The sequence below is a fragment of the Cydia amplana genome, chromosome 1 (assembly GCF_948474715.1).
Source record: "Cydia amplana chromosome 1, ilCydAmpl1.1, whole genome shotgun sequence".
Classification (NCBI taxonomy): domain Eukaryota; kingdom Metazoa; phylum Arthropoda; class Insecta; order Lepidoptera; family Tortricidae; genus Cydia; species Cydia amplana.
This window is the reverse complement of record NC_086069.1, coordinates 7,777,075-7,803,567: the sequence shown is the minus strand read 5'-3', so window position 1 is coordinate 7,803,567 and position 26,493 is coordinate 7,777,075. Positions and strand designations below refer to the sequence as shown.

At 36.6% G+C, this 26,493-nt stretch overlaps 3 protein-coding genes across 5 annotated transcripts; 2 read left to right on the top strand and 1 right to left on the bottom strand.

Annotated features, from left to right (window-relative positions):
- The first annotated feature begins 2,784 nt into the window (after positions 1 to 2,784).
- On the top strand, positions 2,785 to 7,994 carry LOC134647353 (inhibitor of growth protein 1). The gene is made up of 6 exons (XM_063501692.1): positions 2,785 to 3,047; positions 4,497 to 4,703; positions 5,452 to 5,622; positions 6,495 to 6,617; positions 7,240 to 7,561; positions 7,599 to 7,994. The coding sequence occupies exons 1-6, from the start codon at positions 2,912 to 2,914 to the stop codon at positions 7,600 to 7,602; spliced, it is 963 nt and encodes a 320-aa protein (XP_063357762.1). The 5' UTR covers positions 2,785 to 2,911; the 3' UTR covers positions 7,603 to 7,994.
- Positions 7,995 to 8,539: 545 nt separating this feature from the next.
- Positions 8,540 to 20,094, bottom strand: LOC134647227 (ras association domain-containing protein 8). Of its 3 annotated transcripts, none has more exons than XM_063501478.1 (10): positions 19,824 to 20,090; positions 19,610 to 19,720; positions 19,282 to 19,403; positions 18,337 to 18,525; positions 16,844 to 17,066; positions 16,241 to 16,357; positions 15,569 to 15,786; positions 13,662 to 13,776; positions 13,028 to 13,154; positions 8,540 to 9,804 (listed from the first exon to the last, which is right to left on the bottom strand). In XM_063501478.1, exons 1-10 carry the CDS (start codon positions 19,938 to 19,940, stop codon positions 9,704 to 9,706), a joined length of 1,440 nt encoding a protein of 479 aa, XP_063357548.1. In that variant the 5' UTR covers positions 19,941 to 20,090; the 3' UTR covers positions 8,540 to 9,703. The 3 variants fall into 3 exon arrangements, with proteins under 3 accessions (XP_063357548.1, XP_063357558.1, XP_063357568.1); XM_063501488.1 differs by having other exon boundaries at positions 15,569 to 15,771; positions 19,824 to 20,089; XM_063501498.1 differs by lacking the exon at positions 18,337 to 18,525 and having other exon boundaries at positions 19,824 to 20,094.
- Positions 20,095 to 21,108: 1,014 nt separating this feature from the next.
- Positions 21,109 to 23,402, top strand: LOC134652877 (dynein light chain Tctex-type 1-like). Its single transcript, XM_063508071.1, has 3 exons — positions 21,109 to 21,203; positions 21,340 to 21,508; positions 23,226 to 23,402. The coding sequence occupies exons 1-3, from the start codon at positions 21,174 to 21,176 to the stop codon at positions 23,378 to 23,380; spliced, it is 354 nt and encodes a 117-aa protein (XP_063364141.1). The 5' UTR covers positions 21,109 to 21,173; the 3' UTR covers positions 23,381 to 23,402.
- Positions 23,403 to 26,493: the final 3,091 nt, after the last annotated feature.

Here is a 26,493-nt window from a genome sequence, read left to right as displayed (position 1 = left end):
TATCCGGATCTGGATCCGGATCCGCGGATCTTCCCATACATTTTGGATCCGTCGTGCAAACCCTAGGCATGAATCTAGTATTTTAACTGGATAAAGCATGATGGGTGGGGGAAATGAGCGAACGGGATAGTCTTATGTATAGCTGGTCAACCAAATCTTGTCAGTAAAAAAGACGCGAAATTCAAATTTTCTATGGGACGATATCCCTTCGCGCCTACATTTTTCAAATTTGCCGCCTTTTCCTACTGTCAAGATCTGGTTGACCAAGTATATCATTCAGTAGGAGTAGCACTAGTAGCAGCGAAAGCGCTATTATTGTTTGTCCTTATCACTTACTTTACTCTTTGGTCCTTATCACAGTCTCACATTTTTTTTAATTCCCGACCATAGATTAGTATGGGTTATGGTGGGCAACAAATAAATTCGACCAATCATAGTGTCGCATTGCCTATGTTTTGTCCCTCACGGATGCACGCGTATACCACTTCTATAGGATCCTACTTTCTATGGAGCATTCTAGGAGGGGCATTCTAGGGAGGTTTTCGATCTAGATACGATGAAACCGCCACAATGACAGTTGACATTGACAAAATTGACACCTATAGCTGGTCAACCAAGTCTTGTCAGTAAAAAAGGCGCGAAATTCAAATTTTCTATGAGAAGATATCCCTTCGCGCCTACATTTTTCAAATTTATTATTATATAATTATAGGCGAGCAGCTATTGAGCTGATGAGCCTATGTCACACAGTGTCCAGTGTTATATAGTTCAAAGTTTGTATAGTCATATCACTTCACTAGTAATCATCAGTCTAACTTATTGCTTAAAAGCCAATTGTCCAATCTGTTTTTAAACACATTGACCGAGGGGGCAGTCACAACACTATCCGGTAAACGGTTCCAAGCCGCCACGACACGGTTGGACAAGGAATGATATGCAGCTTTAGTAGTAGTGGGAGTGCGAACAATTCGTAGGCTGTGACCTCGGGTCTCGCGGCTGACAGTTCTCTTATTGATTATTTTGTGGATGTCAGGGAGGTTGTAACAGTGGGTGATAATCTTAAAACACTCGATGAGGTCTCCTCTCACTCTCCTAGCTTTGAGTGTGGGCAGCTTCAGTACCTTTAGCCTTTCTTCATAAGGCAAGCGTTTCAGCTTAAAAGGAATCTTGGTGGCTCTTCGCTGCGCACTTTCTAGAAGGTCAATGTCTTTGACGAAATAAGGATTCCATACTTGAAAAGCATATTCTAGCAAGGGCCGGACATATGTTTTATAAATTTTGATAAAAGCTTCAACAGATATGCATTGAAATGAGCGTTTTATAACATACAAGAACGAATTTGCCTTTTTGACTATGTTATTTATGTGCTCACCCCACTTCAGGTTATTTGTAACTGTCACACCAAGATCCTTTTGGGACGTCACCGCTGCAATTGGAGAGTTCCCTATCATGTATTGGACCATAGGGTTTCTTTTACCGAGGTGCAGAACTGCGCATTTGTTAACATTCAATTTCAATATCCACTTCGAAGTCCACTCCGTTAACCGATTCAAATCGGCTTGCAGCTGGCCCGAAGAAACATGAGGGTTGGCAAAGAACTTGCCATCGTCAGCAAAGAAGCACGACTCTGACTCTATTAGTGCTATTAAGTCAGTCACAAATATTCCAAACAGAGTTGGAGACAAGACAGATCCTTGAGGTACTCCACTCAGCACGTTTAGTGGCTGAGACAGGCAGTCACCGACTCGCACACTGAAGGTTCTGTCTGACAGGTACCCTTCTATCCATTTTAGTAGCTTTCCACGGATTCCAAAATGATCTAGTTTCAAAAGTAGTCTCTGATGAGGAACCTTGTCGAATGCACGTTCAAAATCTAAGTATATAATATCTACTGGGAGGTTAAGGTCCATACTTTCGGTCCAAGCATGTACACAGGTTAAGAGATTAGTAACTGTAGATCTTTTTTGCACAAAACCATGCTGCTTCACCGATATTAAATTTTCCCTATTGATTTGCCGCCTTTTTCTACTGTCAAGATCTGGTTATATATATATTCTTCTACTATATCAATATAGTTATTTTCGATACAAGTGCGAAAAAGAGGAAATTCGAAACGAGTGGCGATAAATTAAAACACGACCGAAGGGAGTGTTTTAAATCGACATGAGTTGCGAATTACCTATTCGCACGTGTATCGAACAACGTTTTACAGTACCTATGGCACTTTAAAGTTTCGACATATGCACGAAAAGTGCTATTTTACGCACTAGTGCGGAAAAGTAGCCCCATATGTACTGTAAAAATTATTGCCAGTGTAAAATTAGTTCCAATGAAATTCCGCAAGTTGGTGTATGATATTACTGGTCAGGATAATAGGCATTTTTGTATAGTTTTTGTAATTGTAAATAGAAGTGATATTATAAATCACAAAACCACTGAGCTTTTTTTTATTGCGGACGTATGCTCCTGATGACGCGCGTTTTTAGCAAAGGCTGAGACAGTTTTCTCTTTCTCTTGACCCACTTGACAGTACCTCCATTGACAGTTTAAGCGTTTTGTTTTTATAAAAATAAAAATACCATTTTACTGGAATACATTTTTGAAATAATTTATTCGTAAGATTGGGTGCACCCAGCATTTCAAAAGCTTGTTTAACAAATTTAGGAATGTATCATGAAATTTGTAACTACATCTCCAATTTTAAATGAATAACTGAAATATTTATATTCATATCTATGGTTAGTCAATTGTCAAAAACATGGAACGAAACGTTTTGAATCAAGCGTAGAATCGCTTCTTGCTTGCGGTTGGTTGTTGAGTGCAACGAGCGAACTTGTTATTTGCTTGGAAAGTGAAGAAAATTAGTCCACTTATACTTTTTGATTATGAAAATTGTGTTGAATCAGTAATCATGTTAGGCCAGGCTTCTACTGAAGCGTTGCTCTCAGCAACCTATGTAGAAAACTACTTAGATTGCGTGGAAAATTTGCCGAATGATCTACAACGACATTTATCGCGTATGCGAGAGCTGGACGTAACTTACAGAGGTATTTTTTTGTTTTTCTAAGCGTCCTTACGGTCACCTTCTCTATTGGAATCACTATATTTCGAGAATTCTTTCATGTATGATGTAAAATCTTAAGGTGTTGACGTTAGCATCAGCCTCATTTTGTATACGTACAACTTGCTTTTTATAGCAACACTCGCTTCAACTGTTTAGTGACCAAAATAAACACTTCTAGCGTTATTTTAGTTCATTTCCCACACTCTTTACTAAACATACAAACTGGAATAGTGGTGACACATTTACAATTTGTGTTGGATTTTATTTTATACACTTGAAGTTTCTATAAAAACATGTCAATCTGTATGGACATGCGAAATAAATTTGCTTTCCCATTGTACAATGTATGCACGTATGGCAATGCTGACTACTTTTTCATTGTCTTGTTCAATGCTTGATTATATGACAAGCTAAATAATCTAAAATGCTTTCTCCTCTGTTAAACTGTTGATATGTATATATGGGGTAAAATACTTTTTTCATATGTACTTTAAAATTTACCAATAAATATAAAAAAATTGTAGATATCTGATGAAAAGATCACATAGATTTTCTGTATTTAATTACATAGCATCCGTATTGGGTCAACTGTGGTAAAATTTACTTTCTCATAGATTCTACAATCAAATCACTATAGACACTATAGACATGTTAATGTTTACCTAAAAGTAATTGTTAACTATATATGTACAACCAAAACAAAGATAACTTTGATTAAGCATATGAATACTTGCAAGCTGTGTCCTTAACTATTATGATTTATTAACACATTCATTGCCACCCAGCCAAACAAGACATCCGCACGAGGCCCCAACACTTTCGTCATATAAAGCTGTAGTACCACAATCCCGACTATCGGGTCATCTGGCCTGGGATTGAAATCATAAAATACCTGATAGACGGGTTTTCGGCACTGAATGTGTTAAGGGTAATTTGCACCAACCACAATTGACAGACTGATCAACACTACTCAGCAATGAAGAAAACATTTATCTATAAAGAAAACAGCTTTTTATAAAGAAGTTATTATTTATTTAAAGTAGGACTTAATTGCATACAATTATGCTTCAAAATTACTTCCAACTCAGAGGTTTTCTCCAGGACCACAAGCGTAATTAAATGCAATTGAGTCCTTTTTAAGTAAATAAAAATAATAATGTGTCAGAATCTTGACAGCTTACATCAGTATTATAAAGAGGTTTTTTTTTTTAATACAAAAAATGTCAATATTAACTACAAATCTTTCTAGTTTGTGTTTTTACATGGTTAACTGACTATAAAACAAACTTTAACAACTATAATATCATTTAGTTGGATAAAACAGAATAATTTTATGTTTTACAAGTGTAATAAATGTAATTAACATTTCATACAATTTAAATGTGTAGTGCAGCATTACTTCTCTAAGTGATTATTACCAACATTTTCTCAGAATGCCTTCGTGATGCTGAAACTCATCTAGCAGTATGCATCGGTGCAAATACAGAAGAACGTCGCCGCGGGCGCGCCGCCATGCGCCTGCAGAGTGCTCTCGTTGCAGCACAAGAGATCGGAGATGAGAAACTTCAGGTCGTACAGCTACTGCAGGACCTCATTGACAACAAACAGAGGTCGTTGGAAGCTGACCATAAGAAGCTGAGTAAGTATAAAAATAGTCACTCGAAAAATGTATGCAGCTCCTGCACAGTTATTTCAAAGAATTATTATTATTATTATATAAGCGCTGGTGGCCTAGCGGTAAGAGCGTGCGACTTGCAATCCGGAGGTCGCGGGTTCGAACCCCGGCTCGTACCAATGAGTTTTTCGGAACTTATGTACGAAATATCATTTGATATTTACCAGTCGCTTTTCGGTGAAGGAAAACATCGTGAGGAAACCGGACTAGTCCCAATACGGGCCAAGTTTACCCCTCTGGGTTGGAAGGTCAGATGGCAGTCGCTTTCGTAAAAACTAGTGCCCACGCCAATTACTGGGATTTAGTTGCCAAGCGGACCCCAGGCTCCCATGAGCCGTGGCAAAATGCCGGGACAACGCGAGGAAGAAGATTATTATTATTATATAGCTTCATTTCTCGCACATCCGTTTTAAAAATTGACTGTTCTTTTGTTATGTTTTCACATGTGTGATCCCTTAAGGGTAAAAGCCTCCTCCATCTTTTTCCATTTCTCTTTGTCGGTAGCATTATTCTCCCAAGTCTTTCCTGCAATTGCTATGATATCGTCAACCCATCGTTTTCTTTGTTTTCCTGAGTTTCGTTTGCCCAGTGGGCCTTTCCATTTGGTTGTTTGAATAGTCCACCTTTTGTCTTTGTATCATATTCAAAGAATAGGGACAATAAAATAACGATAGTCAAAGATGAAGCAAAGGTAAAAATGATATTCTCTCAGTTTCCTGTCTGGATGTGAACACCAACGGCACGACCAAAGAGGAGCCCGCCCCAGCCCCGGAGCCGGTGCGCAGCGAGAAGGAGCCCAGCGCGCCGCCTGCGCCCCCCGTGCACGCGCCGCCGCCCGAGCGCGCCGCCGACAAGAAGGAGGACAAGGACAGGGACAAGACTGGTGAGGATTACCGCATACGACTACATAGATAACAAAATACTATAGTCTGTCAACCAAATCTTGTCAGTAGCAATGTACTGCAAATTAAAGTAGGGTAACACCATGTAACACTCAAAGAGCAGAATTGCGCTAAGAAAAGCAGCAATGTACATCGAACCAAAACGTGTTTATTTTTCCGCCCTTCATACGTCAGTTCGAGTGAATTGTCATAACCTCAAATTTTAGTAATGTTTACCGTCAACGAGCATGATTGTACATTGTAGGCACCTTAGCTTTGCTTGAGGTCATGCATAATCTTGGTATTTAATGGTGATAGCAGAAATTCCTCTTGAAATAGAAACGATTCAGAATGTAAACAATAAGATGATGGCTGTCATTCACGATCCACATTCCACAGATAACACACAGATGACACGCGATTTTGGAATTATTCGAACACGGTGTTGCAAAACCCGCGATTTTTCAAATTTGCCGCCTTTTACTACTGACAAGATTTGGTTGATCCAGTATAGAAATCAATATGGGCCTTAGTGTACAAGTAGAAAGTTCTTGACCAAGCAAGTGAAGACAGACTCGTGAGGTCTACAGCTCACAGAGCCACTAACTACTGTAGCCACAGGGGTCTAAATTTCTCATTTTTCTAGTGATAGGATGTAGTGTGGTAGAGCATGTCTGTTCTCATAAAAAACAGTCTTTTAGATCCTAGCTCACCATAATCATTATACAGGTGAGCCAGAAATATAAATAATAGAGGCTTATTCCAACCTGATAATGAATATAAATTAAATCAACATATAGTAAATGTGTTAGTGTAAGTAAAGTGCCTTTAGTCCTCAAGGTTTAATATTTTACCTAATAATTGTGTTTGTCAGGAGAGAGATGGTCAAAGCGGGCTCGGCGTTCGCGAACGGCAGCCGCTGGCGCCGCTACAGACGGCGCTGATTCTAGCGAGCGGGACGAGCAGCGCCATACCCACAACACAACACATAAGAAAAGTAAGATGCCACAAGAACATAATGTTTATATTAGCCCCATAGGAATAAAAAGCGTTTTTATTATCTTTGTTATAGGAGATATCGTCATCCTTTCACGCATACGTGCGCGGCTAAGCGTACGACGCGGGCGATATTCAATATGATAACTTGTTCATAATCTACCTTTTGACCTCTTTACATAATTTTAAATTATCTTATGCAAAATACATAAAATGCAGAAAAAATCATACTCTGAACCTGACAGCAGATGTAGATGAAACTGTAGGGTCCATACGTTATGTTGTAACTCTGGTTGTGAAAAGTGGACGATAGACATTCCAACTATGTACTACAAAATTAATGGCGCGCCATACAGCGCCCTCTACTGTCGCTTGGCGGCACGATCTTAGACTACCACTCTTTTACAATTAATAACTGTTAGAGTTGTACCAAAATTAAAATACATACAGGGTGGTACTTTACTATGATCTTTGCTGAAAGTATATTGTTATCTAATTAATTTTCAATCAATTTATTATCATTTTAAAGCTAGGTTAAGTAAAACAAAAAGACATTAAAAATTAATCATTTTACTATAGGTGACAACCCTAACTGCCACTGATGTTAAACATTTATATTATAGCTATAGGCAAAAAGAAGAAGCGCAAGGCACGCCAAACGGCCCAGCGGTCGGAGACCCCCCCGGAAGAGGCGGACGCCATCGACCCCGACGAGCCGCGGTACTGCCTCTGCGACCAGATATCCTTCGGCGAGATGATCCTTTGCGACAACGACCTCTGTCCGATAGAGTGGTTCCACTTCTCTTGCGTCTCCCTCATCACTAAACCCAAGGGAAAGTGGTTCTGCCCCAAGTGCCGAGGCGACCGACCTAACGTGATGAAGAACAAAGGACAGTTCCTTAAGGAGCTAGAACGGTATAACAGGGAGAAGGAAGAAAAAGCATAGTGTTTACTTGAGTAAAGCATAGTGTTTAGTGTTTAGTTGAGTTGTTGACAAGAAGCGGCGTACGAGGTCCGCTATGAACTCTTGAAGTCTAGTGTTTCAAATGTGATTTCAGTTGTATGAAAATGATTATTGAGTTTAATTAGATTCTTAACAATATGCCTGTTATACTAAGAACCTACTTTTCTACGAATAAGAGTGAGAATATGTAAATGGTTGTCGCTGAGAATCTGTATTATTAAGTAGGTAATTTGCTTTAGATTAAAATGTTCTTTATTACTTTAGTTGAATGAAGTACATGTAAATAGAATTTATGTTTGTCTCGTACAGAAGAAAAACTGCGTGAAAGTCGCATTTATTTCAGCTATTTGTAATATATTGACAAGAATTGACGATTTTCGAATAGATATAAATTGAATATAAGATTAAATTAAATGTTGTTTTTATTTTTATCGAATCACATATTATCGGTGCCAAATACGGCGTAGTCAACACGACACGAGCAACGTAAAATTATTTTGAAACTTAAAATTTATAAATATAAACTCCACGCGGTGAATTGAGTTTACAGGGTCCGTCGACAGCGGAACCGTTAACATATAGTGAGGTTGGATGATTTGATTCAGAGCCTTCAGAGGCCTTGGTTTCATGGAAGAAGACGTATTTTATTTTATTGATGTTCAGGAAGAGTAGATTTTGTATATCCAGTCTATCAGGGTATTCATTCCTGCTACTTTTTGTAGGGCGTCTTGCCATTGTATAATTGCGCTGTATCGTCTGCGTAACATACGAGATCACCTGTAGGAGCACTGACTGAGGAACTGTTGTTTATATAGATTATTATAGATGATGAATAACATAGGGCCTAGGACGCTACCCTGGGGAACCTATAGGTGTGAACGTCAGAACACTCTGGGCGCAAGCGCAAGTCATATTTACTCGGACTTAGTTGGTTTGTATAAATTATACTCTTATAAATTCTTTAAATCACTTTATTTGATATATGAATTATAGACAAACATTCTAACTACTTTTATAGAAACCAAGCACAATAATAGTAGAGATTACAAGTAACATACAGGTTCGCATTACATAATATATTAAGTCTAATTAAATACTTTTCAAATACTCAGTTTCCCATAAATGCTGACATAATTTAAGTTTCAATTTCACTATAACACGAGATAATTCTATTGGTTCACACATAAGTATTGCAATGGCTTATATTTTCGACTAGATTATTATCATTAAACATATCTGTATTGCAAATTATTCATTAACTACTCAAAATACCTAGGATATATAAGAAAATATAACTAGGAGTTATTCCAAGTAATAGTACCATTTGTATTATTTTTATACTATAATACCTATTTGTTCTGATGAGTCCTAAAATTGGTAAAATAAGTGACCATATTATCCTTCTAAGTGTACCACATACACCTATAACTAATAATGTAAATATGTAGGTATATATAACACTTATACATATGAGACATTTGAGTAGGTATGTTTGTTCCCTCCGAAGAATATCTATGAAGTCAAATTTTCAAGGTACAATTACTTAATAATATAGTATGAGGATGGCAAGAATTGAATGATAATACTTTTACTACATAGAACTATAGAAAATTCCAATGTAAATCTTTCTATAATTATTTAGTTAATAAAAATTCGTCTAATAATCTTAAATTAAAATATGATATGATAAGACACAATTTGTGACCCTAAGTATAATTTATATGACACTACTTTGAACACAAATACCACTAAATTAACGCCTAAGAAACATTTGAAAAAAATGCACGTTTATTTTCTACCGAATCTCCTATATGTGTTTCATGCGAGTTATTATTATAATGATCCTTTTTAAATTGTGGGAAAAGTATTGAAAATTAACTTAAATGTTTAGTGCACATACATTACCACTCTTTTAGACAATGTTAATTATAAACGTATCTGCTGATCATACTTAATATCACCGCTTATATACCGCTATGGCAACCATAAGTGATTATCATAGGAACTTAGGTATCATAATACTCTGCCAAACTTAAAAGATCTGGTAAAAAAGGGTTATCTTGGATTAAATGAACTCAATATGGTTGACTCTGAATAGGCGGTCGTATAATTTGATGAATTGGCTAAACCCATACACCATGAGGATTCTTGTTGGTGGGAGCAGCATTTTCCAGTTGCCGAGGTGATCCTATGATTCTCCGTGCACTGCCAGCTTTGCATAATCCTGAGGAATATATATGATTATTGATTAGACACTAATGGCGTTATTCATAAACGGCTGCTAACTTAACCCTTAAATGCATAATCTATATATATAAATGCAAGTGTCCTGACTGACTGACTGACTGACTGATTCATCAACGCAGAGCCGAAACTACAAAAGCTAGAAAGTTGAAATTTGCACACTAGGTTGAATTTATAAAGTGTACAAGAGATAAGAAGCGATTTTGAAAAATTCAACCCCTAAGGGGGTTAAAAAGGGGATGAAAGGTTGTATGGGGTGCAAGTTTTATTTTAAGCTAGGAATTTGAAACTTTGTAAAAATGTAGTATATTAAAAAATAAGAAAACTAATTTCTGCGTTTTCGAAAATTCATCCCCCAAGGTGGTGAAAAAGGGGTTGAAAGTTTGTATGGAGATCAAATATTTTTGTGAGTGTGGGACTTGAAACTTTGTATATGGGTATATTATTATAAGACAGGAAAAGTAATTTCAGCGTTTATGAAAATTCGTCCCCTAACAGGGTTAAAAAGGGGTTGAAAGTTTGAATTCATTACAAATGCTTTGAAACTTCTTAGAAAGGCATAATAGCCGATTACAAAAAAAAGTAATTGCGACGTTTTAGGAAATTCAACCCCTAAGGGGGTAAAAAAGGGGATGAAACTTTGTCTTGAGGTGCAAATTTTATTTTAAGCTAGGACGTTGAAACTTCGCAAAAAGGTATTAAATTAAAAAAACAATAAAACTAATTTCAGCGTATTTAAAAATTCATCCCCCGAGGTGGTGAAAAAGGGGTTGAAAGTTTGTACGGAGATCAAATATTTTTTAGAGTGCAGGACTTGAATCTTTGTATAAAGCCATATTATTAGAACTCAAGAAAAGTCATTTCAGCGTTTTTAAAAATTCATCCCTTAAAAGGGTTAAAAAGGGGTTGAAAGATTGTATAGGGTTTAAATTTTATTTTAAGCTACGAATTTGTAACTTCGTATAAAAGTTATTTCATTAAAAGAGAAGAAAACTAATGACAGCGTTTTTCAACATTCAACATTTAAGGTGGTGAAAAAGGGTTTGAAAATTTGTATGGAGGTCAAAATTTTTTGTAAGTGCGGGACTTGAATCTTTGTATAATGACATATTATTAGAATACGTAAAAAGTCATTTCAGTGTTTTTTAAAATTCATCCCCTATAAGGGTCCAAAAGAGGTTGAAAGTTTGTATAGGGTTCAAATTTGATTTAAAGCTAGGAACTTGAAACTTCGTAGAAAGGTATTTTATTAAAAAACAAGAAAACCTATTCAGCGTTCTTAAAAATTCATCCCTCGAGGAGGTGAAAAAGGGGTAGAAAGTTTGTATGGAGATGAAATATTTTTGAGAGAGACTTAAATCTTTGTATAAAGCCATATTATTAGAACACAAGAAAACTAATTTCAGCGTTTTTAAAAATTCATCCCATGACAGGGTTATAAAGGGGTTGAAAGATTGTATAGGTTATAACTTTATTTAAAGCTAGGAACTTGAAGCTGAAGCTTCGTAAAAAGGTAATTTATTAAGAGAAAAGAAAACTAATTTCAGAGTCTTTGATAATTCATCCCCCAAGGTGGTGAAACGGGGGTCGAAAATTTGTATGGAACCAAAATATTTATTTGAGTGCGGGACTTGAATCGTTGTATAAAGGCATATTATTACAATACAAGAAAAGTAATTTCAGCGTTTTTAAAAATTTATCCCCTAAAAGTTTAAACAGGGGTTGAGAGTTGGTAGAGGGTTCAAATTTTATTTAAAGCTATGAACTTCAAATTTCGTAAATAAAGATAAAAGATAGTTTATTCAAGTAGGTATACGTTACAATGCGCTTATGAACGTCAAATAAAGCTAGGTAGACCGGCTCCAACCCTACACCTCTGCCCCGAGAAGATTTAAATCCCCCCTCAATTGGAGGAGGGTATAGGTAGTTAGGAAGTAGATTTTATTAAATAGTGGACTTGAAAATCTTCTGGGGGTTGAGAGAGATTATATCGAGAACAATTTTATTCAGTTAAGGGCTTGAAACTTCGTAGCCAGGTTGTGAAAGACAAATCTCATGCGTTGTATAATAATTAACAATTGATTAACCGTCCCTACTGCTATCTTTTGCTGCATAATGTTCTAAGCTAATGTAGAATTTATAACCACCAATATACAAATCCACGCGTACGAAGTCGCGGGCAACAGCTAGTGATGTATATATGCATCGTATATTTGATGGTCCGTGGCTCAATATGCAGCTATCCAAAATAAATGACAATGAGTGATATCATAAGAAAAACTAATCCGGTTTCCGATTTTTTATATAAATTTACGCAATATTTTAATTTATAAAAATTACATTCGTTTTAAGACGATATGTCAGAAAATTTGAAAAAATTCATAATTTGATGATTTTTAGTATGTGATATTGTATGTTTTTTTGGGTTTAGTAATTATTTTATATTTAAAAACTCTATCATAGGTGTATCACAAATAGTGTACCTTTCTGATGATAGTAGTATTTATCATATATCTCTTACTGAAAATTATATATTTACATAAATATGATTTAGCCTATGCAACTTCTAACACTGATTTCGCAGTGAAAATCGATGTTATATTTTTTTTACCATTTTTCCCATAATCAGCAAACAATTACATAACACATATATTAATTTCGGGCAAACAGAAAAAATCATGCATTTAAGGGTTAAGCAGTTGATGATCGACGTTTGTCCCTATCTGTCGTTATGTCATAGAGAGGAACAAATGACGATCATCAGCTGATTAACTTAGCAGACGTCTATGAATAAGGGGGTAACTTTTTACTAACATTTATTTAACTCGCAATGTCGTGTGTTTGTAACGAAGTACAGTCAGCAATACTAATACTATGAGCTTAGCATCTTTGTATACAAATTTATATGCAAGGGGGGTACCTTTTCTTTGCAGCTGACTATACAGTCGCCATCAGATATTGGAGCGGCCAAGGTGCCCGAAAATATCTGAACACGCATTCTAGCGCCTTGACAAAAGAGGCGTGTTCAGATATTTGTGAGCACCTTGGCCGCTCCGGATATATCTGATGGTGACTGACATATGTTTTCTTCAAAGTTTGCGAAGCATTATTTTTCGACACCTGTTTATGGCAGGTTGACCCAACAAGACAAAAAATCGCGCCGTTTGTATATCTCATGTCGAATATGTGGACCAGGTTCTTACCATCAAGAGGATGTCTAAGTTCGTCCACGCTGCCAGAAAGACTTTGAAGATTTGCTTCTTTCATTTCTTGTACGAGTCGCTCGACTTGTCTCTTCTTTTCCATTATTGCGTCTTCTAGAACTCCAACCTAGAAAAAAAACAGACTGAAAGTCCATACAAGCCTAAATTTCAATATCTGGGTGACCGAGCTTCGCTCGGAAAACATAAAAAAACTCGAAAATGCGCGTTTTCTCAGAGATAAGACCTAGCTAGATCGATTTTTCGCCCCCAAAAACCCCCATATAGCAAATTTCATCGAAATCGTTAGAGCCGTTTCCGAGATCCCCGAAATAGATATATATATATAAAAACAAGAATTGCTCGTTTAAAGGTATTAGATTTCATTAATAGTTATTTGTTTTAGAACGGGGGCAAATTTGTTGTTTAGCGCGTCGTGCTAATATTGACATCCAAGAAATCGAAAAATTCCAAAAAGTTATGAAACAACCTAAAATATGCGTGTAATTACTTTGCCACTCTTGTGGATAAAATGCAACTTACTCATCAGTTTTTGACGATTAAAGAGAGCTTACACGTGCTGGTGTGGTGAAAAATATTTTTAACAGTCCTAAAGTAAAACATATTATGTACCAACCTCGCGCTTTAAGTTTTCAGCGGTCAAATGGTTTATTTCTGTTGCGTGTTTTGCTTGTTGAATTTGAGTTTGCAAATTGTCTACTTCAGCCAACATTGATCTTTCTAAAGCTTGTCTGTAACAAATAACAAATGTAAAATTATCAGGCGATATCCTTTTTATTGTCATATAATCATAATGTATTTTACAGTACATATGGTCCTATTTTCCCGCACTACTGCGTAAAATAGCACTTTTCGTGCGATGTCAAAAGTTTAAAGGGCCATTTGTACTGTATAACGTTGTAATCGTACAACGTGTATCGACACGTGCGAAAAGGTAATTCGCAACTCGTGGCGATTTAAAACTCTCCCTTCGGTCGTGTTTTAATTTATCGCCACTCGTTTTGAATTTCCTCTTTTCCGCACTTGTATCGTAAATAACTATTACAGTAGGTACATGGTGCTACTTTCCCGAACTAGTGCGGGAAACAGTACTTTCCGTGCGTATGTCGAAAGTTTAAAGTGTCATATGTACTGTAAAACGTTGTAAGATACACGTGCGAATAGGTAATTTAGATTTCGAATTTCCTCTTTTCCGCACTTGTATCGTAAATAATTATTATTTTACCTTATTTCCTCGCATGTTTGGAGAAAAGCACTATATATGCCTCGGCAGGAATAGCAATTCGTGGATTCGTCTTCTTTGTCGAAACTCATCCACGAATTGCCCTTTCCCGGCCTCTGCAATAATGTACTATTAAACTTTCGACATACGCACGGAAAGTACTGTTTCCCGCACTAGTTCGGGAAAGTAGCACCATGTACCTACTGTAATAATTATTTAAGCATCAAGCATGACTCAAATCGAACCTTCACATCAAAAATGTCAAAAACAATTTCCCTCTAAAATTAATTTTTAAAAGTTAAGGGCACAAAGTTATTCTGCCATTCAGTACCATTCAATATAATTGTGCAATATAGTTGGTCAAACCAATTTGTCAGTCAGTAAGAACCAGGAAAACTATACCCATCCTTTTCTTTTGGGTACTAGTACTAGTGTAAGACAAAGATAGTATGATTCTCTCGGTCTATGTTTGAAATGAGAAAGTCCTTTGACAAACTATATAAACTTTATGTACACGGATGAGATCCTTAAAAAAATATAAAAATAATCTTTGATTTTATTAAGCAGTATTCGCACGATCATACACGAGCACAACGGTCTTGTAAGAACGAGACAAGTAAGGTCGTTTATCTTACTATCTCACTCTATCCTATAGCTTGAAATGATAGCTGATCGGGTCGTGTAGATGCGGCTCGCGGCTTTAATAATTGGCTGTTTGCGTTTTTTATTTTTAAAAAGTAAAAAACACTACAGTAATAAGTTATTACTGTAGTGTTTTTTTCATTCCCGTCCGCTAGAACAGGACAGCGATAGTTTGATTTTTTTAAATTAGAGTTTGACAATAACGTAGAACTTCCTGTACTATTTTTGCTACAATAAGGTGAACATTTCCGAGCATATTGGAGAAAAGTGTCATATGTACTGTAAAACGTTGTAAGATACACGTGCGAATAGGTAATTTCGATTTCGAATTTCCTCTTTTCCGCACTTGTATCGTAAATAACTATAACGACGACGTATTAGACGACCGATCTGGCCTAGTGGGTAGTAACCCTGCCTGCTAAGCCGATGGTCCTGGGTTCGAATCCCGGTAAGGGCATTTATTTGTGTGATGAACACTAATATTTGTTCCGGAGTCATGGATGTTTTCTATGTATATAAGTATGTATTTATCTATATAAGTATCTATATCGTCGCCTAGTACCCATAGTACAAGCTTAGCTTAGTTTGGGGCTAGGTTGATCTGTGTAAGATGTCCCCCAATATTTATTTATTTTATTTTATAATGTATGAATGTTTACCTATTCTCCTGCTGTCTGCTATTAATAACCCTCTGTTCATTATGGATGTCCTCCATGATCTTCCGTATCTTGTTCTTGCACTGCAGCAGCTCGGTCTCGCAGTTGGCCAGCTTCGACCGCACCAGCACTATCTCCGACTTCAACGTTTTCTCATTCTGTTTCACGATCTCACTCTCTTCTTCTAAGTAGGTTAACGCTTGCACCTGCTCGAAAAGCTTCTGTATTGAGTTCAAATTAACAAAATTTGAATTTTGATGCAGAGAAATTAATAACATATCGTATTGAAGGATCGTTTTCTTCACTTTTATGCGCATTTTAATGGACCGTGTGAAAAAGCACTAATATTGTATGCAGGGACAATGATATGTAATATAACAATAGATTGATGTAAGAAATATATTGTCCCTTCGTTTGACTTTTTTTAGATTTTTATAAGTGTTAGACGCGAAAAACGAATTCCTAGCAATTTTTAAAAGCTCCATCATAAGAATTTAAAAAATCGAAAAAGTCAAACGAATGGGCATAGTTAATATTATATATTATTTATTATATATGAAATAGAAAAAAAATGTTATCTAATGAGGACTGCTTGTATGGAGAAGCGTCCATCCCCATTCCTCTTAACAACAAATATATGATTTTGTAGAAACCGTATTTCGAAAGTGCCTTTACCTGTTCAGTACTTATTCTAAGCTGATTATCGGCGGAGCTTATCTGCTGCTGCAGTAGTTCCACTTGCCGTTCCTGCTCCCTTCCTTTGGTCTCCCAAAAACCAATTTCAGCATCATACTGCAAAGCACACGCATATATTAATCTCAACAATCAAATGGCGATATTTTGCGCAAATTGGCAAACATAATTATCGAAAATACCTAATCACGTTATTAATTACGTATTATATTCACCGATTTGGCGAATCGTAAACAAATGAAGAATTATATGTGTATTATAAAACTGACATGGTTGAGAATTTAGTTGAGCCAAACCAAATTAAACTCTAATACACGATCATGTTTTCTGATTCAACTTATAACAAGAATATGACACTAACTTTTGTCACTTGATTGTAAAATAGCGGACAATGCGTTAGGAGAAAGTTCTGTTTATGGTAAGTACATACTTATCAAACACGTAGTACGTATTCTGATTCACTGTTATCTCTTGTCGCACACATAAATGTAGCTAAATAAAACTAGATATGACAAGAACGCAAATTTACTACTTGTCTGCATTAATCTAGGAATTCAGAATTTATCTAATCAAAACTAGATTCACCTTAATGAGATCAGCTTGCTGCGTGGTGAGCTTATCCCTCTGGTAGTTGACAAGCGACACGAGCTCCCTGTACTGGCTGTTGTAAGTGACGGCTTCAGGGCTCCGGGGCTCCTCTTCAGGCAAGTTCACGGGGGACATGTGCGAGGAGCGCGGCCGCGTGCGGGTTGGCGACTTGCGAGACTGCGTCGGGGGCGGCGGAGACCGGTAAGGTGGTGGTGGTTCCCTGCTTACATTTGGTATTTGTTTAATCAAGTAAGATTCCTAGAGTAGCCCTTGTTACATAAAATCAAACAGGCAAATTAATGCTTAAAGCCATTTATTACCTATAATACCTGATGTACCTATGTCCAAAACCATTTCTGACATGCACAGCTTATTTGGTACGTTCTATGTTCAATACTATTTCAACAGAAATCATAAGAATTTCTGTCATTATTTGATAATATTTCCTACAAATAAATTGCATAATGCATGTAATAGGCTACATGACTAATTTTCATTTATGGTATCAATCGATCGGGTTTGTTTTTAGGATCAAATGTCTATATGGAACCCATTGCATTAAAGTAACACAAAAGTCAGAAATTGTAGTCAAAGGCCGACAGTCGCACTTCACTCGCGAAACGCCCTATACAAAACGGCCAGGGGCCGTGACGTCATCGCCCATCTTGTAGTATGGACAAAACAAGAAAATTGCGTTTTTGTCGGTGAAATATTGCGTTTATGTATATAGTTGCTATACAATATTTTTTTGGGTGTAATCATAGAGAAAAAAATACATAGAGTGCTCACTCCATACATCAGTTTTAGTACCAAAAAGACTATTAGCATCTAGCATCGAGTAGCGGAACTATCAGTACTGCTACATCCATTGTCAAGTAGCAGTACTGATAGTTCCGCTACTCAATGCTAGATGTAGACACTGAAATTTATAGTCTGAACTGATGTATGGAGTGAGCACTCTTGTCTTATTATATTTCTCTATGGTGTAATGTAAGGAATCGAATAGTACCCTTACTTTTATCGTTTTTGGAAGTTAAAATAAACTTAAATTTTGAAACTTTCAGGTCCTGTATTTTTGTAATTTTTCTATATTTTAGTTTAATATACACATTATTGTGATAAATTGCTCGTTTGCTATCTATTTTACTAGATTTTGTTATAAAATTCAACATGTGTCATCATCCCTATTATGTAATTAACTAATTAATGACTCAATGCATTGAGTAGTTTATGCACAGTATTGGTCAAAATTTAACTGGTTGACAAAAACATTTTGAGTAAATTTAGTTGAATTTTATTGTTGTAGATTGAGCAGCCCGAAATGCCAATGATCTGCGAGAAATAGTAACGAATAAATTTTTGAAATTCAGTTAATTGCATTTTAACCTGTATTGTGTAATCCTAGAAACACATAAACATTACAAAAAATAGTACTTAATTACCAATGCACCATTGTTATAATTATAATGCTAGGATTCTCAACTTCTTACCTGTAAGGTGGAACATCTTTTAGCACAGGACTATCAGATTCTGGAGTCTTGGATTGCTGCACTCCTTTCACCACACCCACTGGATTTCCCGGAGAGGTGTTGCTTATGTTATTGTAAGTGGGTCCCGGGTTTATTCTGTTTGGTGAGTTCTGGCTGTCTAAGATGTTGGGGTTTGAAGTGTTATGACTCCTAAAATTGTTGAAAACATTATTTGAAATAAATTGTTTCTTTGTTTAGCTTAACCCTCACTGCAATATTAAGTTGGTAGTAAAATTACCTCTCCCTCCCAATCTAAAAAGTTGGTAGAAGGCCCTATTTTCAAAATATATGAAAATTAGGTTCTAAATAAAGATTCAAAATAGAATGAAAATGGGGTACCTTTTTAAAGGTCTCTGAGTAACTAGACATTAATGTTTCTAGTTTAAGATATCAGTTAAAAGTAGAATTGGGAAAGGTTTTCGACATTTTAAAGTACTACAACTAGACCAAGATAAGTCTGCAACGATTTTGACGGCACATGCAGCAACTTCTATGTATAAATAACACTTGCACTGCATATGCTATTAAAATCGTTGCAGATATGCTATTAAAATCGCTGCAGACTTGTCTTGGCCTAACTCTAGGAGTTGAGGGGTTAAATTTTGATAAAAAGTGAGTGACTGAGCTAAATTTAGAGATAACACAGAAAAACTTACGTCTGAATTAATACTTGTATATTCTTCTTGAATCACTACAAGCATATGATCATACTACAATGACTACATACTTTTTTTTTTTTTCATTTTATCTGCAATCGTCTGTTTTAGCCATAATTAGATGTTCTTTTTTAGGGTTTTGAGAGGTATTCCATTAAATACTCTCTCTTGACTTTGATAGAATTTATCTTCCACTACATACTGATAAAATAATTGGATCAAGTTGAGAGGCATGAACAATCAGACTCACCCATTTCCAATTGGAGATCTAGAGTTATTTGTTGGTTGTGATGACTTCTGACCACTCCCAGAATCAGATCGCCTCAAAATAAATTGAATATCATTGGAATACTCTCCCCATTTCATGAGTATCTATAAAATAAGATTTATTAGGTTAGATATGGTAAGAGAAAAGAAACATTGGGGCAATAGAAACACTTGTAGGGAATTCCCATATTGTTCCTTTTACCCAGAGTAATAATAAACTGTTTCTATTAAGTACCCAATACTACATGATTAGGCCTATGTGAAATTTTATTGTAAATCTTATGATTTCGATCTGGTAGAAAAACACGTACCTTCAAAGGATATTCTTGAGGGGCCAGCAGTCGTTCATTATTCCGCCACCGTTCGATCAGCGTAAATCTGCCTACTTTACCAGTGGCATGGGCTAGTGCGAAAACTACATCCTGTAAAAAACCTTTCATTAGCAACACGAAAGCTAACTCTGCCCCAAAAACCTACTTAATAATTTCAGCATATTAGTTAATTATAAAAAATTCCAAAACTGACCTGACAAGTAGTAGTCTCCGTGACCCCACAAACAATTCTTTGTATTCCCTCGACCCAGACCTTCAGCTCCATTAATTTTTGGAACAGTGACTCACTAGTAACAATAGTTGGGTTCATCTACGACATTATTCCGAGAGTTACACCACCAGCCTGTTTTGTAAATTATTTCTCACGCGATACGAGTTAAAATACGACACAAACATACCAAAATACACAACACAATACAATTGAAGAAAATAAAGTGGGTTATGAGAAAATTTCGTTCGGAAACGCCAAGTATATTTCATATCAAGATATTTGGTCGAAAGGCCTCTACAGACCCTGTAACAAAATTAAAGCAATAACACACTATCGCACCGCACCGCGACCTTGGTGCGATAGTGTGTAATGACCTTATAGCCGTAACACACTACCACACCGCACCAAGGTCACGGGTCACGGTGCGCCGCACCTATAAGTGAGAGCGAGAAAGAGATATCTTCATTTTGAATTGATTTGCTTTGATTTTGTCTGATATTTTACAGTTATATGTAGTATTTTCCTTGTGTTGGTGATTGGTTGGTGAGGTTATATTTCTCTATAGTGAGGTGAAAAATGTTGTGTTTCACTCGGTGGAAAAATTTGTTTAAAGATCGGTTTTCCTAGGATAGCGGTGCCGTCATATAGCGGCCGTCTCCATACTATAGATTATAGATGGTCAAGCAGATCTAGAAAACGGCGGCAAATTTGAAAAATGTAGGCGCGAAGCATGCGCGAAGGGATATCTTTCCATAGAAAATTCGAATATCGCGCCTTTTTCTACTAACAAGATTTGCTTGACCATCTGTAAATAATACGGCTAAATATGGATGTCGTAGTATTTGTTTGTATGGAGACGGCCGCTATATGACAGCACCGCTTTCGGAGGAAACCAAAGCTTAACTCTCGTGCCTTGAAACAACGCTTGAGATTCCATGTTTCGAACCTTCGCTACGCTCGTGGTTCATTTTTGGAATCTTTCGCTTGCTCGGGTATATTAGCAAGAGAGGTTAAACAACAACTTTACCCCTTGTAAAACAAATAGGTATAGCTGTTCAAGCAGATCTTGTCAGTAGAAAAAGGCGGCAAATTTGAAAAATGTAGGCGCGAAGGGATATCGTCCTATAGAAAAATTGAATTTCGCGCCTTTTTTTACTGACAAGATTTGTTTGACTTATTTCCGCCTTTTTCCTGGCTGCATGGATATTGTTTTAAAAAAAATGCCCTACTCCTACCCGATTGTTTATTGCGTGTCAATCTGAGATAAAACTAATTGGTCTTTTGAGTAGAATTGATTTCGTGACATTATAAAAAGATTAAGTGATAAATAAAATGGCTGCAACTAAGGACGACGACGAAGAGGTACGTTTCAAACACGTTATAAATTATTATAATAGGTAGGTATTATAGTTAGGTACTTACTACAGTTACTACCCGCTAGATACACATTTTCACTGACTGCTGAATAAGGCTGAATATGTTGTTGAAATACTTACAGGATCTGGTCTTCAACGTAGAAGAAGTCCAGAAAATAATTAGAGACACCATAGAGCTTATTCTTGGCGGAAACGTGTACAGTCATTCGAGAACACCACAATGGATTGGTTTAATTACCGATAAATCGATGGCAAGGATTGCAAAGCTTAATAAGCCCTTCAAGTATATCTGTAAGTATTTAACTATTTAATTTATAAATTAAAGTGTAACGAATAACCTGTATTTTTAAATATCAGATCTCAAATGTACAGTTCTTAAATTAAATAATAACGTTAATAAATTAATGATACCAATGACAATCAGCGCTATATGGTCTAACTCTATAGGAAGTCCACATCGATAGAACAGATTTAGTATGACAGGATCCTATCAATAGCAGGATATAGGAAGGTATAGTGGGGCCAAACCTAACGTGCAAGTAGGCCAGAAGGGTAATCGAGTGAGGATACTGTGCTAACCATCACTTGAATTACCTACAAAGAAATATATAGAGAGTGCTAGGAGCCGCGAGACGAGCCACGAGCCCACCGATTACACTCGCGTCTCGTGGCTCGCACGTGAATAATAAGTACTCGGTTTAAAAGCGGTTTATAGCTCGACGAGCTTACGAGCCACGGGACGAGTCACAAGCCGAGCCACGAGGCGAGAGTGTAATCATTAGCTCGACGGGCTTACGCGCTCGAGGCAAGCCACGAGACGCGCCGCGAGCCGAGCCGCGAGCCGAGCCGCGAGCCTAAACCGGCTAATTTAGACTCTCGCGTGAGCCACGAGACGAGCCGCGAGCCGCGCCACGAGACGCGAGTCCACCGCTTACACTCGCGTTCGGCTTGTCATTCGGTTATAAACCTTATGCCGTGCCGTTAGTGTTTAAATTAAGTATATTAGCTCGACGAGCTTGCGAGCCACGAGACGAGCCGCGAGCCCACCGCTTACACTCGCGTCTCGTGGCGCGGCTCGCGGCTCGTCTCGTGGCTCGTGCGAGAGTTTAAATCGGCTATTACATTCTCGTGCGAGCCACGAGCCAAGTCACGAGACGAGAGTGTAAACGGTGGGCTCCTCTCTCGGCTCGGCTCCCGTGGAGGAGCGGTTTTTGGGCACGTGTCATAGCCGGTTTAGACTCTTGCGCGAGCCTCGTGGCGCGAGTGTAAGCGGTGGGCTCGCGGCTCGTCTCGTGGCTCGCAAGCTCGTCGAGCTAATATAATTTAAACACTAACGGCACGGCATAAGGTTTATAACCGAATGACAAGCTGAACGCGAGTGTGTCGAGGCGAGCCACGAGACGCGCCGCGAGCCGAGCCGCGAGTCTAAATCGGCTATCAAAGGGGCTCGCGATGCGCGCGTTTACACTCGCGTTCGGCTTGTCATCGGATACAAACGTTATACCGTGCCGTTAGTTTTTAAAATCGATTAGCTCGACGAGCTTACGAGACACGAGACGAGCCACCGACTCGCTGCCGTCGCGAGAGCAGCGAGGCCCTTTGACCCGGCCCCAATAAACCGACCGCAATCTGGGAACAGCGAGACAAGACGAGAGCAGTCTGTACACACTCGCTCTCGGCCTGTCTCGGGGTGCCTCGAGAAGTTAGTACAGCCGGCATTAGCTCGACGTGTTTACGCGCTCGAGGCGAGCCGCGAAAGCCGGTTTATGTAAAGGCCGTTTACATTCACGTCTCGTGGCTCGCACGAGAATGTAAATTAGGTATAAACCGGCCTATGCAAGTTTGACTTTTAAGTAAAATAACACTTGCACAGTCTGGGCTATACAAATCGCTGCCAACTTAGCTTGGTCTTACTCAACCTATCTATAATTTACTTTATTATCTTTCACTTTCTTGTTTAGTATTACATAACGTTTTGATACAGTTAGCGTAACATCTGTAATTTCAGTTCGAATTACGATAACCCAGAAGAATGGTAGCGGTTTGCATACCGCTGCAGCATACTTCTGGGACACGGTCACCGATGGGACATGCACAGTACGTTGGGAGAACAAGTATATGTATTGTATTGTTAATGTGTGGGCTTTAGCATTGCAGATTTAAAATAAATTCTTTTTTGCATTGCCATATCGCATTATTTTGATTTGAAATGATTGCTCAATAATATCGAGTCATATTAAGACTAAGTACCGTGTTGCAGTACTCTTAGGTACGGTAGATGTTGTGATGCGGCTCCTTAAAAGGCATGCAAGTACCTAAACAAAGGAAGCGATGAAAGGATTCACACGGGTCGAGTAAGTTTCGGTGGCTCAGTTGGTTAGAGCGATGGCACCAGTTTCTTCTTTAAATAATATGATTCCTACGTCCATATTTTATAACCTTCTACATTGTTTTTCATATTTATAGAAAAATAGTACGCTATCTTGATGTGTCTTGTAATGTGCAAATATGCAAGTAAAAGAATGTAAAAAATAATCGTAACTATATGATTCATAATTGTTACATATTTGCCGTGACTTATTTTTCAATGGTGTTTTTCAATAAAAAGACACGTCAAGATTGTTTACCTTTTTTACTCATGCTAAAAAAATCGAACTATAGTCTAACATAGAATTCCCCTCTTTAAAATCAGCTATTTAGAAAGAAAAATTAGGGATTTACTACGCGAGCTTCATTGTTACAAGCTGTTAGAGTCAGACCAAACTAATGTAAGTTGGCAGCGATTTTGATAGCCCAGACGGTGCAAGTGTTAAGTAAACGTCATAATTTAATTTCATAGAAGTTTTATGTGTTTAAAATAACACTTGGACTGTCTGGACTATCAAAATCGCTGCCAACTTAGCTTGGTCTGATTCTAACTACTTATAGGCTTGGCAATTCGATTCCATCTGCCAAAAGTCAGAATAATAAAGGAATATAATTAGCCGTTTAGCTGTCTGGTCCGGCTCTAAACTACCTATATATACGAAATTAAACAAGACATTAAGCACATTTTAGTATTTTTATTTTTGGTAAAATTTACCACAATACAAAATAATTATAGAAATAAATAAAATAAAATGTATAGACAGGTCATAGAACTATGCATTGTAAAAGTGGTGCTTTTAAAGCAATCAATATAATAATTTATAATAATATTAGGCAAAATGGCATTGTGTACTTTAAAAATAAAAGCGTTATTTTTAACACAGAAAATAATATCAAGAGCAGATGTTTATAATTACGCTTAATACGAAGCAGATGTTTACAATTAGTTAGGAGACATCACTTAGTGATGTTTTGTTTCTAAGATAAGTAGATATTGTACAATAAAATGCACAATGCACATTAAACAAGGAATTGTAGAAATCAATCCTATAAGATAAAGTCTCATAATTTCATTAGCAATATTGAGTCACAAGTATGTCAAATAATATAAGTCAAATTGAACAACCAAAAAAACATTGAAAATTAAATTTTGTTGTTAGTCCCTTACATTAAGTAATATTTAAAAAATTAGATGCTATTTGTAGTGATTACAATTTATAATTCAATGTAAGCTAACATCGACTAACTCCTGTATCAAAATGTAAAAAAAATAACGACATCTTATTTTATGAAAAGAAAACCCGCCTTAAGTAATTATATTAAAGGACGATATTATTCACTGGACTACTAGTACGAAACGTGTTTTTTTTTCTATAAGTAACTAACGAAGTTTGTATGTTTAAGTATATTTTATCGTCACGTTAATAATAATGGAAAAATCATAAATGAACGTAGGGTTTTCAATCATAATTTTTATTTAAATTACCATAAACATAGAAAAGGAGATTTGCTTGTTACCTCTTATTTTTCAAAGTATTTATTGCTTAGGAAAGCCCTTAAAAGCAATTCCCCATTTCATTAATGTACAGTCATCGTCATCAAATCGTCAAAAAGACGAGATTACGTGTTAAAGACTATCGATTCGATGTTTATGACTTTGAATGTACATATTTCATAAATGGTTTTAAAGTCGTTTACTGTAGTTAGATACTTAGGTATAATATTTTAATGTACAAATCTGCGCTATTATTTTTTTAACTATAGAAATACTTGTTGACACGATTATTTTACTTTAATACTGCTATTGATAGATGCAATATCATTAACCTTTTAAATTAAAGCCCATGGCTTCCGATCCATTAATTAATTCTATTGTTTGCATATTAATGTATTAAAGCAACTAGGAATACCTGCCCATGGTTTCGCTAGCGATTACCTGGCTAATGTGATGAGCTCTAGTTAAATTGTGATGAGTACAATCAGTCTATAAATGCGTAGTCAACACAACGACGTATTCTGTTTAAAACAAATTTATAATGTAAAAAAAATGAACTGTTTGATATTTTTCCGTCAATAAAGTCAAATGTTTAATTTAAATAGCAATAATGTGCTGCAATATTAAAGCTGATAAAATGTGCATTTTCTGCTAAACCGTGCAATGTAACTGGGATTGTTCAACAACCGCTCGTGCTCCATATACTCCCCTACGCCTCCGCTCTCGGCACTCCCGTACACCAAATAACTTATATATATATATATATACACACGTCAAATATACTTGTTAAAAAGTACATCTAAACTATGACTACAATAAAACAGTTTGTCACTTAACTTTATTATTATGACAGATAATTTCTCTTATTTACAAATCATTTCGCTATACAATATCCATTTAAAATTACTAAAAAGTAACATTGTACTTGAAACTTCGCTACCCTTTTGAATGTACTAATTTATTTTTATGTCCCTAATTACCTCAGTTTAATATGTACATGTATTAGTAGAAGTGAAAAAACATTAAAACAAAATTGAGGAACAAATGTACACTATCTCCTATGCACTAACCATTCTCCGTGCCCGGGTCCGTACCCGGCAGGCCCGTGCTTGAACGTATATCACATCAAAGTACTTTAGGTAGATACTTAAGCCGTTCGCGAACCTTTAAATCGATTTATAAATAATGAAACTTAAAATATATTTACACAATGGATAAACTTATCACAAAATAATATTTTGAATCAAAAATAAGTCCAACTTATTATATAATCCAACAATTCTAAACACTGGGTAGATTCAAGAAAGAGATCATAACAAGATTCATGAAAAACTTTCATCATGTATAATTTACATTGACAAAAAGTCCATCTTCAACCAACATATGAGATGGCACCATTAGATCAGATATGTGA

Bases quoted from the DNA above. Each gene is read 5' to 3' on its own strand.
- LOC134652877 (XM_063508071.1), top strand. From the start codon at position 21,174: ATGGCTGCAACTAAGGACGACGACGAAGAG. The intron at 21,204-21,339 runs GTACGTTTCAAA...AAATACTTACAG, and splicing joins CTAAGGACGACGACGAAGAG to GATCTGGTCTTCAACGTAGA. The intron at 21,509-23,225 runs GTAAGTATTTAA...CTGTAATTTCAG, and splicing joins TAAGCCCTTCAAGTATATCT to TTCGAATTACGATAACCCAG.
- LOC134647353 (XM_063501692.1), top strand. From the start codon at position 2,912: ATGTTAGGCCAGGCTTCTACTGAAGCGTTGCTCTCAGCAACCTATGTA. The intron at 3,048-4,496 runs GTATTTTTTTGT...ACATTTTCTCAG, and splicing joins GCTGGACGTAACTTACAGAG to AATGCCTTCGTGATGCTGAA. The intron at 4,704-5,451 runs GTAAGTATAAAA...ATATTCTCTCAG, and splicing joins AGCTGACCATAAGAAGCTGA to TTTCCTGTCTGGATGTGAAC.
- LOC134647227 (XM_063501478.1), bottom strand. From the start codon at position 19,940: ATGAACCCAACTATTGTTACTAGTGAGTCACTGTTCCAAAAATTAATG. The intron at 17,067-18,336 runs GTAAGAAGTTGA...AAATGTAAGCAG, and splicing joins AAAGATGTTCCACCTTACAG to GGAACCACCACCACCTTACC. The intron at 13,777-15,568 runs GTAAACATTCAT...TATTTGTTACAG, and splicing joins AGCAGACAGCAGGAGAATAG to ACAAGCTTTAGAAAGATCAA.